We start from the raw sequence: 19,104 nt of genomic DNA, 5'->3' as shown, positions 1-19,104 counted from the left end.
CTTAGACTTTGACGACACATTTCTAATGACAAAATGAAACAAAACGTTTCAAAAATTTTCTATTTATGATGGTATTTAAAGATCTCCTCGACATCTTGCGTTCTTCGAGATATACAAGGTGAGGTTGTGTACTTATAATATACTCGGAGCTCCGTGATTATTATTATCCTAGATTAATTGAAGCCAAGCATCCAAAACCAATGGTATCCAATTAGAAAATTCTCAAAAATGCCACTCCGTTTCCAGCTCCAGAACCACAAGCAGAACAATGCGTGCGTGCGTGCAATCCCGTGTTGGCGGGATACAGTGGCACGCACATTATGCGGAAATGTATGCACAAAATGTCAAAGTGTCTTTAGCCTACATAGTCTTGTCCAAGTACAATACATTCCCTGAGAAAACGCCACATTTCTTGTCCATATCTACAACATGACACACGGCGAACGTAGATCCTTCACGAGGTCAACATGACCTATTTCTTTACTAAAATCTAAAAAAATCACGTCGAGATGTTTCTAGAAAAAATCTACAACACAAACTATCCTGTTCTCCTTCATCAACACAGTGGTTCGAACTCTTTGCCATTGCCTATCAACTCCTCGCTATTGCCAATGTTGACATTGTTCCCAACGTTATTGCCAAAATTATTGCCAATGTTAACGTTGATCCCAACGTTTTTGCCTACGTCGACGTGATGCCCTACGTTGTTGCCTATGTTGACATTGTTCCCAACGTTATTGCCCATGCTGACGTTATTGCCGACGTTATTGCCGAGTATGAAGCCATTTTCTTTTACCCTGTCCTCTAGGCAGATTTGGTGAGGTTTGAGCCCTTCTGGTTCTATCAGGGTCCGTAAGTACTGGAAAGAATTGAATACTTGTAAATACACCAATAACAATAATTGATAATATTAACATTTCATGTATTTTAGCCTTTATTCGTGGTCCGTAGTCGTTGGCGAATTACGAGATGACTCAAGTTACGGGTAACAAATTAGCATTTGGACTGCGAAGCCACGAGATATCCGTAACAGTCACCGTATTTAACCGAAACGTCTCTATTGTTTGTACCACTCACCTTTCCTGCCTTGATAGTTCTATAGGTTTTGTATATCATCACTACGGGTATGAAGGTCACGGATGTGGAAGCCATACACCAACCAACCGCCACTGACCAGCCGGGGAATGTGTAGATGCCCTTGTCCTTACGGTCAAAGGTCAGGGTCGAATAACTGATCGCATTCATGATGAACAGGCACTGCAATGGAAGAAATGTCAAAGGTCACAGATGCAGAGGTTAAAAAAACAAACAAGCGGGGAAACGTGTAGAAATCCTTGTTCTTATTTTCAAAGGTCAAGGTAGAATAACAGATCGCATATTTGATATACATGTATAAACATGCATTTTCATGGAAAGATATTTCAAGCACTGTAATCATGTAGCAACGTTCGAAGTTAAGCATGGGTGTTCGTACCAGGATATAACTATCTTTTCACTTTGTAAGGTCAGTTACTATCGACATAAACAAGGACTAGCTGCATTGGTCAAATCACCAGTAACCATTTTGGTTAGAAACACAAGATAGGACCAATAGGGTCGAAAATCCGGAATCGGTTTCGGATTAGTTGAGATTTTAATCAGCTTTGTGTACATGTTCATAAACAACCTTTTAAAAGATTCTCGATAGTAAGGATTGTGACTAAGAATCTTTAAAGAATGCACACTTGCATACATTAATCTGACTGCAATCTTAACTTATCCTATAAGAATCCCACCTGGATTTTCTACTCGGAGTAAGCAGCCTTGGAGAACGTCCAAGCTGCCGAAACTTTATACTAAAATATCCCAGGAGAACTTACGGTACAGAATATAGGCGACCCGACACACCACATGGCCCCCATGAAATAGTTCAGCCGGAACCCATACATCATCTCAAGATTCCTATAATATCGTCGGATGCCTGTAATAAATTTACGAAAAATGTTAGTATAATATTCTTTTCGGGCAAGGTTAAGTTGGTGGTAACCTTCCTTCCTGACAGGGACATGGACGTTAGAGAAATGTGTACATTACCTTTATATACACGTACTTCTTCTTCTTCTTCAGCGTCGTTGCAAAAAGTTCCATTTTGAAGAGAATTGCATTCTACACCAGGGCAGTGACACGTTTAGGCGCTACATGGAGAGGCATTCAAAGTCGGCATTCCTAACCAAATGTAATTCGAACAGCAAGGTTTTCTTCACCATACAGCCCAAACGAACCCCTTTATGGCTGTAACTATGCGCGCAAGAAGTGGGTCATGTTTTGAATGTATCCCCGGCCAATTTTGTCAATTTCTCAGTGGCCTGGCTACAGCATTTCTTGTAGATTGATTCGTTCCCAGGATATACTATCGTATAGGATATGTCAAACTTTGTCACCAGTTCTCAAGGTGTTAATTTCCATCAAACTCACCGTATATCCAAGCGACCACAATGACTTCACACAGCGCCACTAACAGGATGATCCGACTCATGGAGAAATAGTCAAATAGCTGGAAGACATACATGCCACCCTGAAAGTGTAAAATCTTAAATATTCAATATCGGAAAGAAGAAAGTTGAGTACAGAATGCGTCATATCTAATAAGTCTAACATGATTATGGATTCGTGTCGATCATTCCTGATCATGTTAGGCGAGTGAAATGGCTTTTCTACAGAACTGCCAATGATCATGTACATTCAATAAACTGCTGAATTTCAGAAAACGAAGAAGGGAGAGGGTTACAATGTAAAAAAAAGGAAAAAATTTCTTAAATCAAGGGAGTGAGAGATTCCAACCATTTCTAAAACAAAAACAATTTCACGAATTTATTTTCGTGACATGAAGGGGAAAAAATCCACGAAAATATAACGCATGTACTTGAAAGCTTCCGACGCCAATACTTACATTAGTGACCATGGTTATCCCGAGAAAAAATGACCCAGCGCATATACATGCTATGAATATTTCTCTCCTGTATCCCTTTCTTAGTTGGTGAGGGAAGGCATCTACGCAAGCTGTGATAAAGCCCTCCAGTTGTACAAACTGAAATAAGAATTTACATTGACGTTTATTTGGCTTCTCGGTCACCCGGAAAGGTGTTTCATGGGGGTCGGTGGTAGCAAGATTTGCCCTGAGGACCCTTTTATTCAGTGCTATTTCAGATAGATTACACACGTTGTCGTTCGATGAATTCAACGTATTCAATTGGGATTGACTGTAGATGTGCTACACCAAGTTGTCCGATGGTTATGATACGGCCATGCTCCGAAAGACACTTGCAACGAAAGATATTTCATAAATTGTCTTTCTATATTTGAAGCTTTGGTCTCTACCTGACTATCTAATCCAAGTAGTATAATCATCAGGAAAAAGAGGACGCTCCACAACGGCGCTATTGGCATCTGTGCAACTGCCTTTGGGTAGGCTATGAAGGCCAGACCTGGACCTGAAACGGGATGTTCATACTTTTGCATAAACATGTCTTGCTTTCTTATCGAAAAAGGTACATTTTCATTCAAAAATGCGCCTCGTTTACATTATCAGTGATGATAAGTAGACGTACCTTAAAACACACACCAATGATTAACTTGGTATGACAATTTGAGACGCCTCTACCTTTAAGTATCGAATTATCTGCCCGGGTATCTTCATGTTGTTCTTACCTGAAGCAGTAACGTTGGCTATATCCACTTGCTGTGTATGAGCCATGAAGCCAAGAACGGAGAAGATGACGAACCCAGCGAATATACTCGTTCCACTGTTGATCAGGGCGAACAATATACAGTCTCTGAAGCGAGAGGATCGAACGGGTTGTTTACAGGCAAGGGACCATTTTGTACACTAAATGGAACATCCCTTTAGTGGACACCTCATCTGCAATAAGTTTTGGTCTAAAATTGTTTCCATTTAATCCGACTTCGCTGATTAATTATGTCACCCCTCTGTTGTGTATTTATGTATTAACTTAGTCTGGTTACTCTAAGATTTGTCAATCCCGAAGGCGTCCTTTATAGAGAGGTTCTACTTCATGTATCTTAACTCTTAATTAATTTGTGCTCTTCGAATTCTCATGTAAAATATCTTGATAACCTCCTCATACGATCACTAAGCAACCGTTACCAATGGCGACGCTTGGAGATGAGTCATAAACCATATAGTCGTTCTGGGACTGCGCAGTAATTAATTCTACACTGCCATGCTACGGTATGTAGTTAATTACCTGTACGAATTATGGTTGAACTTATTGTAACTGCCTAATGCGTTGTGAGTTCCAATCCCAATGGAATAGGAATAAAATATCTGTGTCCCTGCATCAACCCAAACCTGAAACAATGAAGAAATAATTGTTAGTCATTCAAAGCTTGAAGTATCAAATCGTAACGGCATGTATCAGAGAATGTCATTCTGACCATTAGATCGATAGGTCCATCCCACAGCGGATCGGAGCCTATTTCAATGTGCTCGTCATCCATGAGCCTTTTGTCATTTCCGGGAGCGCTTGTTCATCTTAATTTGTGGACTTTTATGTACTGAAATGCGCTTTTGATGGCCATTGATTACTTGCTATCTCCGAGTAAACCATCTGGCCTATCATCCCACACATCCTTATGAGCGAACTTCATACGAGCAATACTATGCTGCCCATCCACTTGTTAATCAGACTGAATCTAACTTATTGATCTGCGCCGGACTTTTATGAGAGGGTTCATTTTCACCGACTGAGAAAATGTACAATATACGCCGAAACGTTGGTAGTGCGACATCCGCTTAAGGATATTACATGGATTTACCCGATTCCCCGAGGTTCCATATGAAAGAATATATATACATATATATATTAGCAGATCTACTAATTAACTACTAATAGTATAAAGGGCATGAGGCGTTTTACCTGAATATCCAGCAGCCTTTCCCACGTTGGTTTGATGTAGTATAGAACGCCTGCACCAGCGCCCTCTAACAGCGCACCGCGCACCAATAAGATAAACATCAGGATGTACGGCGAAGTGGCTGTGAAATACATCACCTAGAAGCATATACAAATAACGTTGTCGTTGTAAATGTTCGAACAAACAACAAAATAACACAACAAACTGCAGGCCAGAGTCCTCTATTAAAACATGTGTACATTACGTGTACATTGTTGTGCATAGGTTTTGGTAAAAAAAGTACTCATTGGACCAATCAATCTGCACAAAATTTTATATGTGTCAAGAAGAACCCTTTGCCAATAGCATAATAAAGTTTTAAAAAATTCCAATACCGATTGCCTGAGAAAAAAAGATTTCCGTACACCATATCCATCAAAACGTCACTGGCGCATTGATATGGCCCTGTCAAAGTACAAGTTCTAAACTGACCAGTGAGACCACATTTTCTTAAATATATTATCAAAAAGCATATTTCTGTGATGGCCTGACTCTGTAGATTAAGAATCAACCACAGATTGAGAATTAATTCCACTTTGGTCCATCCCAGCCATGTATTTACCACAACTTGACATTTTGATAAGCTCTATGTGACTGTGCCACACTTCCGGTCGTGGATGAATACAGGTCTCTGCCCTGCATATTGTTCCGTATTAAAGGCCTAAGCCGTTCGTAAAAAATGAGATTTATAATTTGAAAATTTCACTGGAGTTGCCTAAATACGTACACGTTCATGCGTATACTGAATATCAGTTGACGTGTAGACGGATTAAATACCAAGTTTCGGCAAATTTGCATGCATAATAACTGCACTACGGCATTGTGTATAACTGCATTTCTATTTTCCTGGACCACTAGCCATTACGAATGTACGAACCGCGATCCCCTTTAACAGACGACTTGGTCACGCATTAGCCTTGCTCAACTTGACCCATTTAGGTCAGACTGATACCTGATTTGTGGCCCTGTAATGGGATCTCGGAAAGCTTGGCTGTGCAACACAATAGCCAGGAATGTGACCAAGACGATAGCACGTGGCCAGCTTCTGAACTCAGGCTTTATCGCGATTTTCGACCTACCTTTCCCGAGCTCTTAATGCCTTTCCACACGCAGAAGTACACGATGATCCAGGCCAGGAGCAGACACAGGCATAGTTCCCATCGTACACTGCCTACCTCGTCGATGCCATCCGAGATACCGAGAACTCGATTTCTAAAAAGGAATTGGTTAGCCATTAAAACCTCAGACGTACTTGAATGGGCCAATTTTGAGAACGGACCAATTTTGAGAGGCACTTTGACCGATTTCGTTATGAGAAATTTTGCAAAAGAAATTACACAATATACATTTTTAGGAGAACTCGGGTCCATGCTCAGAATAATCTGAAGCGATTTTGAGAAAAATAATAAAAAGGTCCGATTAATCCGAGTTGCATTACACTACACGCATATCACACTAAGATATTTTTTGAATGACACCAAAGGTGACCTACTGGTTGTCATTATCTGTATTCGCATAAGATGAGAAGTACTCGTTTAAAAGGAAGACTGGAGCTATTCAAAACATATGCCAACCCGCGGGGTTACAACCATTTGATGCTGTTCATAAATTTCGGTAAGAGACATCTTCAAAAATGAGGGGAAATATGTTTTGAAATTCGGAGTTAAAGTAAGTTCCCTACAATTGTTGAGAACATCTGGGTGTTTACTGGTACACGCTGTTCCATTTCGGTAGGCCTGCACAACACGTCCTACATGTAGTGGTGGTATTTTTAGTTGATCCCCGTTAAACTGGAGCGAGTGTTTTTTCTATAATCGTCATGATCAGGGAAAATGCCTCCCTATATCGCTCCAGTTTACCGTGGCTGATCGAGAGCGTTTCAGTTTATAAAAATGTATAGCCATTCAACCCGCCTACAAAATGGCACAGAAAATGAGAAACACTTTCTTTACATCAATCATTTATTATGCAGGAAAGCCAATCCAACCAGCAGTGACTGGGAGCGGAGAATCATCGAAGGTCGGGTTTCCTGAAGAAGTATCCGTTTTGAAAGAGTTTGACGTTACTTCAGACCAACAAACAGTGAAGCTACAACACAAAATGTGGATATGTGTAATTTACCAAAACCAGTGCTGCAAAAACGCCGACCCACTTACTCCCAATATTCGGTAACAGGATCAACACCCTTGAATGTGGTCGAGTTGAGTATAAGCGTCAGATTCAGGCCCCCATCTTGCATTCCCGAGGTAGCGTTCCCGCCATACGACGTCACATTCTCGCCATCTGACGAGGTCGCATTTGCTGCATAATTGTTTAGGAAGAGTGAGCAGTTTTCTGTGTTCCATTCGTTATCACAGGTTGACCATGGTAATACTGAGGTAAAGCTGGCGAAGGTATAATAAAACGCCCAGGCGAGAATGACGATATAGTAGATATTCAGAAGGAAGGCTACAGTCGCGCAGGCAAATCCAATCCCTGAAATAAAAGAACATTGACAGTTGCAAGCAGTTGAATGTATGGGTTTTGAGCTGTATCACAGACAGAGGTAAATGGTACAGGTAGATAATTCTGAAACAGCTTGAGCGCAATTAGGTACCGGTAGCATTATTTTCAAACACTGCTGATGTGAAGTGCAAAGGGCCTAACTGCGATGGCGGCGGCGTTGGTATACAGAGTTCGAAGCAGTAATGGCATTTAGAGCAGTGTTGTCGAGTGCACCTTCTTAACATGTTTGCAATTATGATTTATGTTGTTGCCACAATGTTACATTTTTTTGGTTAAAATCGATGTTTCAATTAATATTCCAGACAGTATCGCTGTATGTTTAATGTAAATGAAAATAACCCCTATACAGTCAACATTGTTAGTAGCTGAAGTCTGCCTCGATAAGTGGGGCAATAGTCAAATGTACATTTGCTTGTGAACATGAATATCCTGATACTAATATGACCTAAAAAAGTAATTTGTATTCTGCGGGAGAGTTATCGAAGAATAATCCAAACAAATATAGCAGCAGCCGTTGTTGTAACAACGACATAACAGGCCTATCACCTGAGAGCTAGGTTAGACAACTCTGGGGTTGACCGAGCACTTTAACCCAAGCGCGAACGCGCTCCCACACACATACCTTGAAAGAGAGGGCATATATTCCACGTCCCTACTCCGCCCACTCCCATGAACTGCCCCAGCGAGGCTTCGAGGAAGAACAAGGGGACTCCGCCCAATAGGGCGCAAACAAAGTAGGGGATAAGGAAACCACCTGAAACATAGATTGACAAAGATTAAGGTTCAGGCCCGATTGTTCAAATTGAATGGAGGCAACTAAATGGGGACCAAAACGAGTGTCCTTAAATAAAGAGGTGTCCTTATTAGAGAGTTGACCGCTGAGGGAGGTTCCACAGTAGTTTCATTGGGTTCAAGTCAAATCAATGAAATGAGTCAAAACTCAGGATTGTAATGTTGGTTTGAAGACGTTTTCAAGGAAACATGTCAGCTGAGATAAGGCGGCATAGGAGTTCGTTTTTTTCAGCTTATGCGCATTTGTATGGGCCCCACCGTCATTGGATGTGTGATGAGACAAGACCAGCATTGAATATTCATTCATGTGGGTTGGAGGAGCCATCAGACCTATCAATAGGACGCGAGTATGTTTTCAACTGTCAAGTCTATGATTGGAGAAGTATTGAAAAGATATTTGTTGTGGCAAGAGTTACAGATATTAATACATTATTTGATGAAAAACATTAATTTTGATTTTTGCTAATTTGGCAGTGGGGGCGTTTCAGCCAGTTGGTTGAAACGGGTCGAAAGATCAACTTGTCCGGTTACCTAAAATTTACCGTGGACAACTATCAGTTTAAATTTCACCCGTTACTCGCCCGACAGTCCGGAATATCACATCAAAATTTCAGATTCACAACCATGTGCAGTAATTGATGCGACGCGCTCAAACATTGGCTTCTGCTAAAAGGCTTAAATAATCAATGGTGGTCTTGTCTCTGATGGAATCCCCATCAATAGATCATCCATTGGCCATCAGTGAGTAATTGACCATTATAGACTCGTGTGTAAAAGGGGTTTATTGTTAGTCAAAATAGCTAAATCCATCATTTTGCCCATCAGTATCTTTGCCTGTGACGTGTAGTTCACTGGAACACTATATTTCATGAATACAATCGACGGTGCACGGCGATGTTGTGTGATCTTGACCTGATTTGAAACAACCCTTGAATTTGACGAGTGTTTGCACAAGCGGCAAAATAAGTCCTTTCATCATAGATATATTCATGGAGTCTCAAGGCCAGGGGCCACCGTGCTCACCGAATTGATATTTGGTGGTTAGGAATTCATGCTGGTTAAGAATGACCGTTTAAATTCGATGAAGTTTTTTTTCACACCCAGTATACATGCACTTACCGCCGCCATTCTTGTAACAGAGATACGGAAATCGCCAGACATTTCCAAGTCCGACACTAAATCCGATGCAAGACAAGAGGTAGTCTATTTGCCGGGACCATTTCTCCCGCTTGTGTATTTCGGGCTCCTTAGCGCCCCCTGGGTCTTCCTGGCACGTCTGGCTGGCTACCTCATACTTGGCCATGGCTTTTTAGTGGAATAATACTGAAAGCAGTAAAAAACTTCATCAGAAACACACCTGGTGCTCACTGTTGGGTTGGTCTGAGGGCAGAGCTGGCTACCCCTTCAAGGATCAGTTAAAACATATTCACTAGAATGCAGAAAGGGTTAGATAAGGGTTGAATAACACAATTTCATGCATTCACTGAACGCTCCTGCCTACGCGTGTGGTAACGATTTATTTTCAAAATAAGGGAAAGTAACATTTGCGTTTATTTGGCCTTGCCTGTTGCGGCCTGTCGAACCCAAAGCCGTTTCGTGGTGGTCGATGTTATCAAGATTAATCCTGGCTGGTAACCCTTCAGAATGATGTGAAAAAAGCAGAATAGTTAGCCACTTCTATAAATTCATTGATAGCCCATAGCCCGGATTCCATGGATGGAACAATGATTGGCCCATGGAAGATATGACTATGTCATTCCATCCATATGATCGCCATCATCGATCCATGGGTGGAACATTCATGATTATGCCCCGCCCGTCGTACATCATGTACTTCACGGACAGACACTTTGCATGTGTAGATAGCTTACTGGCTACAGCATAATGAAGACTAGAATAATAATACAGATATTGAAGAGCATACAATCATGTATACTGCCGCTGCCTCATAGTACATGCAACCCTTCACTTCTACGCGTGTAGAAAAACAACCAGGAAAAGTAGAATGCAACTCAAGTTCACACTGCAGGTATACTGTGGAAGGATGCATCTATATATACCAGTTGTGTGGTAGAGCAAAACGTTGCTACTGTGAACTGCGAAAAATTCGCGCCTTTATGAAAACGACACAATTTTCACATTTATATTTGCGGATTATGGAATTTCGTCGATTAGCTTTTTCCGCTTGGAAAATATTTCTCACGATTCTTAATTTCGCGAATTTCAATTGCTTGCAAAATCCGCGCGAACAAAAAAAACGCCCGCGAAGATTTTACGATTTACGTTATCAGTGAAACTGATGTGGTGATGTTCCACTACTGCATTGTAATCATGCAATCTGACTCATTACTTAATCAATATGATGGTGCAGCATCATCGCGCATAATGTACACGTATAGAAAGATCGGGTCTATAGGCACGATAGGCGAAATTCACATACGCACGCTTTATTACTCGATTTGGCAACGAATGCGACTTAAACTGTATCTGGAGCGAAAAATTACAAAACGCTTTGCCACAGGCGTCAGGTTGACAAAACGGACGATACAAAGGTGCAGTTTAGTTACTGCAGTTAATTTTTCAGGTACAGCGAGGATAGGGAGTTGTCGCGAAACGCCAATACCTATAAGTAGGTCAAACAACGGGACAGTCGTTCGCGTTGACGTTTCATGGGAGCTTTTGGCGAAAACTCCGTTTAATAGTACGGGTAAAACGGCTACGGTTATGGCTGGCGCGAGTGGACAGTATCAGAATTATGCCACGGTATTAATCGGAATTGTGGTGCACCATAAATCAAACAATCAAAACCTCGGATCTCGTGAATTATGCCCCGGCATAAATAGGAATTGTGGACGAAAGTGTCATTTATGGAGGACGGATGTGAGAATTGTGGACGGTCTTTGTGGGTTGATGTTATTTTCAATACACGATTGCAGGTTATGTGATCTTTGCGATTTCGCCGGAAATGAAATTGTAAAAAATGCAAATCTCCAAAGGTTTCCAGGGTAGTATGCTTAGGGTAGTTAAGAATATCAGAACTGTAAAGGGGCTTGAGATAAAGGAACGCATGCCAATCACTAGAAGGAATAGGGAGAACCCAAGTTAAGCAATCCACGTACGTTTGCTGACATTTGAGCTTCGCACGTGCGTTTTTTATACAATTTCTGTTCCACGAAATCTCAAAGATCACACGACCTGCAATCGTGTATTGAAAATAACATCAACTCACAATTCTCACTTCCGTCCTCCATAAATGACAGTATCTGATTGGTTGACTGCTTTTGCGGAATAGACCAATTGTTGCGGAGCTCCTTCTTGGGGAGGCTCCTATGGGGTGTGGCTGCTGGCGATCCTCTGAGGGACTAGTGTAATGTCAGCGAAGGCGTGTTCTTGTCCTAACTCAAGCCGATAGAAGACTCGAGCCAGACAGCGTGGAGGAATGTGATTGTACGAACGTAACTTGAAGATAAGATAACGGTGATGATGAAACTTTTAATATTTTGAGTAGGAGCTCATCCAAACAGGGGTTCCTCTGTTGGTGGCTATTCCTGAACTGTCCTAAAACATTCCAAAACCAACTCCTAGCAACGTCAAAACAAGTTAAGTGGTATAGGCCTATAAGAGTTCAATTAGGCCTATAATTACATGATTAAATCTTACAAATAATGTTTGAAACTATGCATATTGGCAAGGGCCTATAAATAATAGCAGGGAATACGTACAGGCTAATAAGCGACGTGAGGACAGAATAACCACGGAAGGCGGTATTCTTTTTCATAACTTTGTTGACTCAACGTAGTGGTACGATACATGGAGTTAAACAGATTCAGTCTCGGGTTTTGGGTCGTCTCTGAGGGTTTGGATGGGGAGCACGCTGTTAAAAAGGGCCACTAATAGGATATTACTAGATCAGGCGTCCCGATTGTCATTGGCTGAAGGCAGATCTCCAGTCCTGATGACCACAAGGAGATGGCGACCCGACGTCCAAAAAGTCGCCTGTTCTGCCAAGTGTCCCCCATCTCATCACTTGAATTAAACTTTTATATTAATAACCAGTATGAGTCAATTTGTATTTCTCATTAACAATCCTACATTTCAATTTATGATTACTAATTCTTGGATACGAGTTACTAAGGTTTATGCCTGTTTCGCCTATTCCTGTTTCGCCTATTCCTGTTTCGCCTACAAAATTCCTGTTTCGCCTATTCCTGATTCGCCTATTCCTGTTCCGCCTATTCCTGTTCCGCCTATTCCTTTTTCGCCTATTTCCTGTTTGGCCTATTTCCTGTTTGGCCTATTTCCTGTTTCGCCTATTCCTGTTTCGCCTTCTTTCTAGTACCCCTACAATAAATCGACTCTCCCACGGGGAACCTTAGGGATGCATGTCCATTTTATGGGGAAAATGTGAGGGGACAATTGGATGATGTTAACGATGTGATGACAATTTGACTAATCAAATGCCATCAACTTTGTTAACAAACCATGCCATGACCGTTTTGAAAGAGTCACCTTGAAAGCGGGGACAGTCCGGGACTTATTTGACCATAGGACCATAGGACCATACTGACACACAGTAAAAACTAATAGATTAAGTAGAGTAAAGCAGTCGTTTATTTTATGAAAACTGAATTCATGAGTTTTTGATAAAAATACATAATATTGTACATTCTCATAATTATTTGATCAAAATCAGCTGTAAAACCCATGTCATAATATACATGTAGGTACAGCACATATAAAGTCAAACAAGGTGGAAAATACATATCATGATATTATGTCAGACAAGGTAACTGATGGCATCAACGTAACTCATTATGTCCCTCTCTCCATTGACGTATTGTTCTTTGAGGCGTAACATGCGTTCGTCAATGCGTACATATGTGGCTCTCCTCGGGTTTGGTCGGTCAGTAAGGGACGGTTCATATTCCTACGTCTGCGGGGAGGTTAGCAATACATTTGAATAGGCGAAACAGGAATAGGCTAAACAGGAATTAGGCGAAACAGGAATAGGCGAAACAGGAATTAGGCGAAACAGGAATAGGCGAAACAGGAATTAGGCGAAACAGGAATTAGGCGAAACAGGAATAGGCGGAACAGGAATAGGCGGAACAGGAATAGGCGAAACAGGAATACACCGTTACTAATGCTAATCTCAAAATGTACACAAAATAATGACAAAATTGCCATGCTGATTGACGGTTAATACAACATAAAACTGGTTTTATAAACTTGGAACTTTTGCAAAGCTTAAACATTATTTGAACTATTTGAATTTTACGAAAGGTTTGAAGAACGTCAAAATATGTCAAAATTCAGCATCTTCTTCATATCACTTCATAACACCACACCACAATTCAGCATTTTGCCGCGGCATAATTCACGAGATCCGAGGTTTTGATATTGCGAATTATACCACACCACAATCCCGATTTATGCCGTGGCATAATTCTGAATTCTGTCCAATCGCGCCAGCCATTTACGGTAACGGTACAAGAATATAGTCCAAATAATGAGTAATATACCATGCCTTACATTTTAGATATTACTTACCTGTCTCAGTGACTGTACAGAAATTATCTACGGTACTCCAAACGCAAAAATCGATACGTTGTCCTCGAAAATTGTGCTGATTCCCGCGCCTGTCGACCTGCAAAAGGGTTAAACATTCAACCATGTAGCTTTGCCATCGGCGGATACTATGCAGAGACGCGTTTATTTCGTCTATTGATCGGGTCGACTGTGCCGCACACCAGACATAGAACCGTCATCCTCGACTGATAGCAGTGGATGTGTTGTTCGTTAAGACATTAGTGAGGTTTCGCAAGCTAACGTTTTCAAGGGCGCCTCTGTGGGATGTTTTACGCGTAAATAGCTGCCTACGCGTAAATGAATTTACGATTTAGACAAAGCCCAGCCTTATACCTTGTGATCAATAGATGATTGGAATTTTAGACACTCTTTTATGAGTAGTATGACCTATATAGTATTATGATTTCAAAAGGAGTGCATGGCGCATATGTAATTAAGCGCTGGTTAAACTTGAGTGATATATCAACAAGACTTTCAGCCGTACGGCAAGCCTCCCGTCAGACGATGACTTTGGGCGTCAAGTCCTCTGTCGGCACCAAATTTTGCGTCAGGATGTCGTCAAATCGCAGTCGAAAACGTAAACGTAAGCGTGCGAAACTTGCCTATTATGCATCCGCAAGTCACGCGCTGGATAATACCGAGGTTGTGTATCATTTACGACTTCCAGTTGGAGTCGATTCTACTGAACCGCCGAAAGTTTTAGTCACAAACGTGTACCTTCACAGCGACATTTTAAATTCCGGATGCGGAATGAAGTCGGATAGCGACTTCATCAAGTATGGATCTAACATGTTGGTAGAGATCTAACATGTCAACATTGGAATTCAAAATATTAGTGTAAAGAAGCAATGTGCAAACGTTCGTCTCATGAAATCGAATAGATTATAAAACGAGATACTAAAAGTATTAAAGAAAATTGCAATTTATCCTGGAAAATGAGGTTGGAGTGCGAGTCCTCTGGTATTGGATAGCTCCGACATTGATGACCTTCACATAGTCATTTTATAGCCGGCTGTTATCCATTAACATATCATAAACCATATCATGGTTCTGGTCACATTATATCACGTGACGAAATCATCTCTCAATCTGCGCTCAAGGCCACCAACCGGCACAAGAGCGGTGCATGAAAACAAGGCCTTTCAAGTTTTACCAGGTCTAATAATCCACCGACGATAGTCACTCTTGAAAATAAGGGTTCTTGAGGTTTTGAAACCCCTTTAGGGTTTTTCAGCCAACACAAGAAATTGCACTTGGCCGTAGAGGTTTTTCAAAGAAATGAAAAGCTCTAAAATGTTTTTGAGCTATGAAACACTTCTAGGGGAAATTTCCAATTAAACACGTACTATTGATACCAATTTTCAGCAAATTTACATGCATGATAACTGCAATCCCGGGTTGTGTATAACTGCATTTCTATTTTCCTGGACCACCAGTTATAACGATGGGCGTACCCCTTTAAACATAATCATTGTCCATGAATCTTTTTCTGCATATCATAGTCTATTGATAGTGTCAATTAATCCATTGAAACCATGAAAAGCACCGCTACATGCTGTCACAGTACCACGAGAACCGGAGCTATAACTGTAACATTAATCCGCGTACGGGACAAGTCAGCCCTCTACGTTTCACAGGTATCTATACTATAATGCGCGTTGTGGCCGCTAAATAGGAGGCGATTTTTGTTTCAAAATTGGGCCTCGAAAATGCGTCGAATTCTTGCAACTTTTGGTTTCGTTGGTGTGGATCATAAGTAAGAGTGTCACTGAGGGTGTCATACGTCGAATATCTTCGTGGTTTTAGAATAAATAACAACTTTTCAGAGAGCACGTCGACTGGAGAGCTCCGCTCATTCTCCAAAGCATGCACAAACTTCACGCATATTCTCCCTGCCACATCAGTATTAGCTTCCAGCACGTATGTAGTGCTATACAACCTGGTCCATGGTGCAGGGTATTAGCAGGGAGATTAATGATTAGCCTGTTCTATTTTAGTTCTATTCGAGAAACACTGACCTGAGTGATAAGGCAAATTCTGCAGAGTGGCCTGCTGTCACTGGTCTCAACGCATTGTGCAAAATAGCGTACTCCAATCAATCTATTGGGGGTTGCATGTAGATAGCAGCAATAAGTCCCTAAATGCAGTTAATTTCGTGTTTAACCTTTAATAAAACTTCAGTAACGTTAGAAATTTAATGTAGCTCAATCATCGTGCCCATTTAACTAATGTATATTACATTTCAACTTTGCCCGCTCCATGGGTATATGCTAGTAACTATAACATACATTGTACTGACTAATTACAACATTCACATGGGCACGAGGTTTCGTTTGCTGTGTGTATCCGTATGAGCGCGTTCGTGCCAAACACTCGTCACAGTCTATGCGGGAAATTCCTCTGTGGTCGCAGTTAACTAGACCTGCACCTACGAGCGCATAGTTCTTTAGCTTGCAGTTAGTTGGCACTTGAGCGTTGTAATGGGAGAGAAATCGGCCAAGTTCAAATGTTTAGCTGAAGGTACGGAGGATCATCAGGGGGTTGTATGAAAAAAAATTCAGAGTAAAAAAGTTTTATGTAGGTGATGAAGCATATATTAAGTGAATTGAAAATTCCCACCTTCGTTACCCTAGGAGGTACTTTATTGTGAATTCACTTTTTTTATCACAAATTTTCCAATTAACGAAGATAAAGGTAGCATTTTTTAATTGAACTGTACTCGTCATACAGCTCACCATTCGGATTTGTCGTTCAACGATGTAACTCCAGCGCCATCTTCACGGTAAAGAACAATGCACTCGGGGACCTTCCTACATTGACTGGTTAGTTGTCCTACAGCCATCCTGCGACTCAAGTTTTTGATACTCCGACATGAAATATCGAGAAGCGGCGTACATGTGTATATTGAAAACCGCTGATGCCAGGATGTCTTATTATCGACCCGGAAATATTGTCGGGGAAAAAAGCCGAGGTAAGTGACGTACATGTATCACGAAACATATGCATGTATATATATACTCTAGATTCTTCTCAATAACACACCTTTTAGATATTCAAGCTTGCATTCTACGTACCGCCCCCGAAATAGGTACACAAAGCTCGTTCACTGTCACTCAGTGGATGACCAATCGCTAGGCCTTACTATTGCAAACAACTCCAAGATGAAGACGAACCGCAAGAATTGGCTGCCAATACCCAACAATATCCACGCCCGGTCTCTGCGCTGATCAATGACTTCAAAGGCCTTTGTCATGCCCAGTGCATTATACGATTGGGGCGGTCCCACCACTTTATAATGAAGGTGTGTTATTGAAAAGAATCTAGAGTATATATAGGAAGTGACTACTTGGCAAGCCCGGCTTACCAAACAGCGACTTTTTCTTGTCCTGAATGGAGAGCCGAACTCATTAATATTAAAGTAAAGTCTCCAGCTCGCCAAACAGGGTAGATATTTTACCTGTTTGGCAAGCCCGGCTGGCCGAACAGGGTGGCTTTTTAGTGCTGTTTGGCAAGCGGCTCTCCAAACAGGACAAAAAAGATGCCTGTTCGGCGAGCGGCTTGCCAAATAGACCCGGCCACATATGTATTGAACATATTTAATGACTTTCTGTCTTTTGAGACCCTGAATACTAAATTATTTTAGAAGTAATGACAATACACCTTCTTTACATGCATGATTGAAGTTGTTTCTTTCTCTATATCTGATAAAGGAATTGATTCAGTGAAGTTGTACCAGAACACCTCTTGCAGGGTGTTGTCCTAATCTGTGTTATTATGCTTCAAAAGCAACCAGAAAGTCACACACTTCAAAGACCACTCCTGCTGACAAAATATTACGTAGATTAAATCCAAATACATACCATATACTCAGCTATGCTGTTGAAATGGATATAGATATACACAATGAAAATAATTAGTGAGATGTCACCAAATGCAAGTATATAATCAAAAGAGTGGTTCAGAGTTTGATGATGAAACCGCAGGGCGAGGTGATTTTTTTTCTCTGAAGTCGTTTTTTTTTTGCACCGTATTATATAATTGTTTCCAGGCAAACCACACTGTTTCATTCCATTTCTGACAACAAACAATCGTTGTCAAAATGCCACCGCGTTCTCGAATTAAAATCTGAATCCCTTTCGCATCTCATGGATTTTAAGGGCTGGATATATAAACCACTGTCTCAATAATATGAATGCAACCTTTGAGCGTGTACGAAACTTCTCCTCGTTTGAATTTGGCGCGGCTGACTCGATTCTATCGCATCACGACATTGGCCACATGAATACATCTGGGTCGTATCTCTGAAACTATAGATACATTTTTTTGTGCCAAAGGTTAACATATCAGTAAGTCTAGAATATTCCAATTACATGTATACGTCATGAAGTACGTTATAGCTGTGGGTAGTGATTCCTCGTTCCAAGTCCGTCTTTCCGTCTTTCCAATGTTTCAATCTTCCCATCTTTAAATACGGATATGATGATAACTTCCGTCACAATAACGGGGCTTGCGTCTATACTCTTCATCCCTGAGGTCAGAGCTCACCGGCATAGTCCACATGTTTTTTTACACAGTCTTCTCACTGATGCATTGCGACGACAATCATTCTTCCAGTCTGAGCAAGCACTACGAGTATCGGAGCAAACTGAAGCAAACAAAAAGAGAGAATATAAGAGTCATATAACGCATCGTTAAGGTCACAATTACTCCTATCTGTGCTAAATAATAGCAACTTCAAATTAAGGAATTGAACCCGAGGCGGAGGACCTTGGTTGAGTTACCAAGACACTCGAGGGTGGAGCTAAAATACAGTCCAAACCCGAGCCGACAGGCGAGGGTTTGGACGAAATTTTAGCTGCACCCGAGAGTGTCTTGGTAACTCAACCAAGGTCCGAAGCCGAGGGTTCAATTTCTATTCTAAAATACCTCAAACTTAAAAAGATAGGCCACGAAATAACTTGAATATGTGCGAATTTGGCAAATTCCATCCATCGCCTGCCCGGAGCGCCGGTAGCGCCGTTGTTTACATTATGTTACGGCAGCGCGTATGGGAAGTCCGGATCGGCTCGCTCTAGTGACGCTAAATTCCGCGCAAATGGGCTATTTGGAGCGTTTTTCTCAGCAAATATGTGTAGTGCTCATTAAAAAACTTAGGGTGGTTGATGCTTCCTTGGCTGATTTGTGTTTGAAGCAGTGTTTTGAGAGCCTCAAACTTCTGAAGTGAGCTGTGTGCATGGTTCCACATTTTAGTGCAACCCGAGGGAA

General features: G+C 41.3%; 2 protein-coding genes across 2 annotated transcripts in view; both read right to left on the bottom strand.

The window, feature by feature from the left end:
- Positions 1-525: 525 nt before the first annotated feature.
- LOC135501154 (sodium- and chloride-dependent taurine transporter-like) lies at positions 526-13,894 on the bottom strand. Its single transcript, XM_064793031.1, has 14 exons — positions 13,801-13,894; positions 9,370-9,573; positions 8,081-8,212; positions 7,110-7,428; positions 6,033-6,165; positions 4,917-5,051; positions 4,245-4,348; positions 3,688-3,812; positions 3,358-3,470; positions 2,930-3,067; positions 2,455-2,554; positions 1,860-1,960; positions 1,078-1,257; positions 526-859 (listed from the first exon to the last, which is right to left on the bottom strand). Exons 2-14 carry the CDS (start codon positions 9,551-9,553, stop codon positions 557-559), a joined length of 2,067 nt encoding a protein of 688 aa, XP_064649101.1. The 5' UTR covers positions 9,554-9,573; positions 13,801-13,894; the 3' UTR covers positions 526-556.
- Positions 13,823-19,104, bottom strand: part of LOC135501152 (sushi, von Willebrand factor type A, EGF and pentraxin domain-containing protein 1-like) — a 28,632-nt gene continuing 23,350 nt past the window's right edge. The window contains exons 32-33 of the mRNA XM_064793015.1: positions 15,858-18,484; positions 13,823-13,897 (exon numbers count right to left, since the gene is read on the bottom strand). Coding sequence (XP_064649085.1) covers positions 18,381-18,484 — 104 coding nt within the window. The 3' untranslated portion in view covers positions 13,823-13,897; positions 15,858-18,380. The remainder of the gene's footprint in view (positions 13,898-15,857; positions 18,485-19,104) is intronic.

Source organism: Lineus longissimus, chromosome 17 (genome assembly GCF_910592395.1).
Source record: "Lineus longissimus chromosome 17, tnLinLong1.2, whole genome shotgun sequence".
In the NCBI taxonomy this organism is placed as follows: domain Eukaryota; kingdom Metazoa; phylum Nemertea; class Pilidiophora; order Heteronemertea; family Lineidae; genus Lineus; species Lineus longissimus.
Note: the sequence above shows the minus strand (reverse complement) of the source record. Positions and strands in the feature narration are given on the sequence as shown.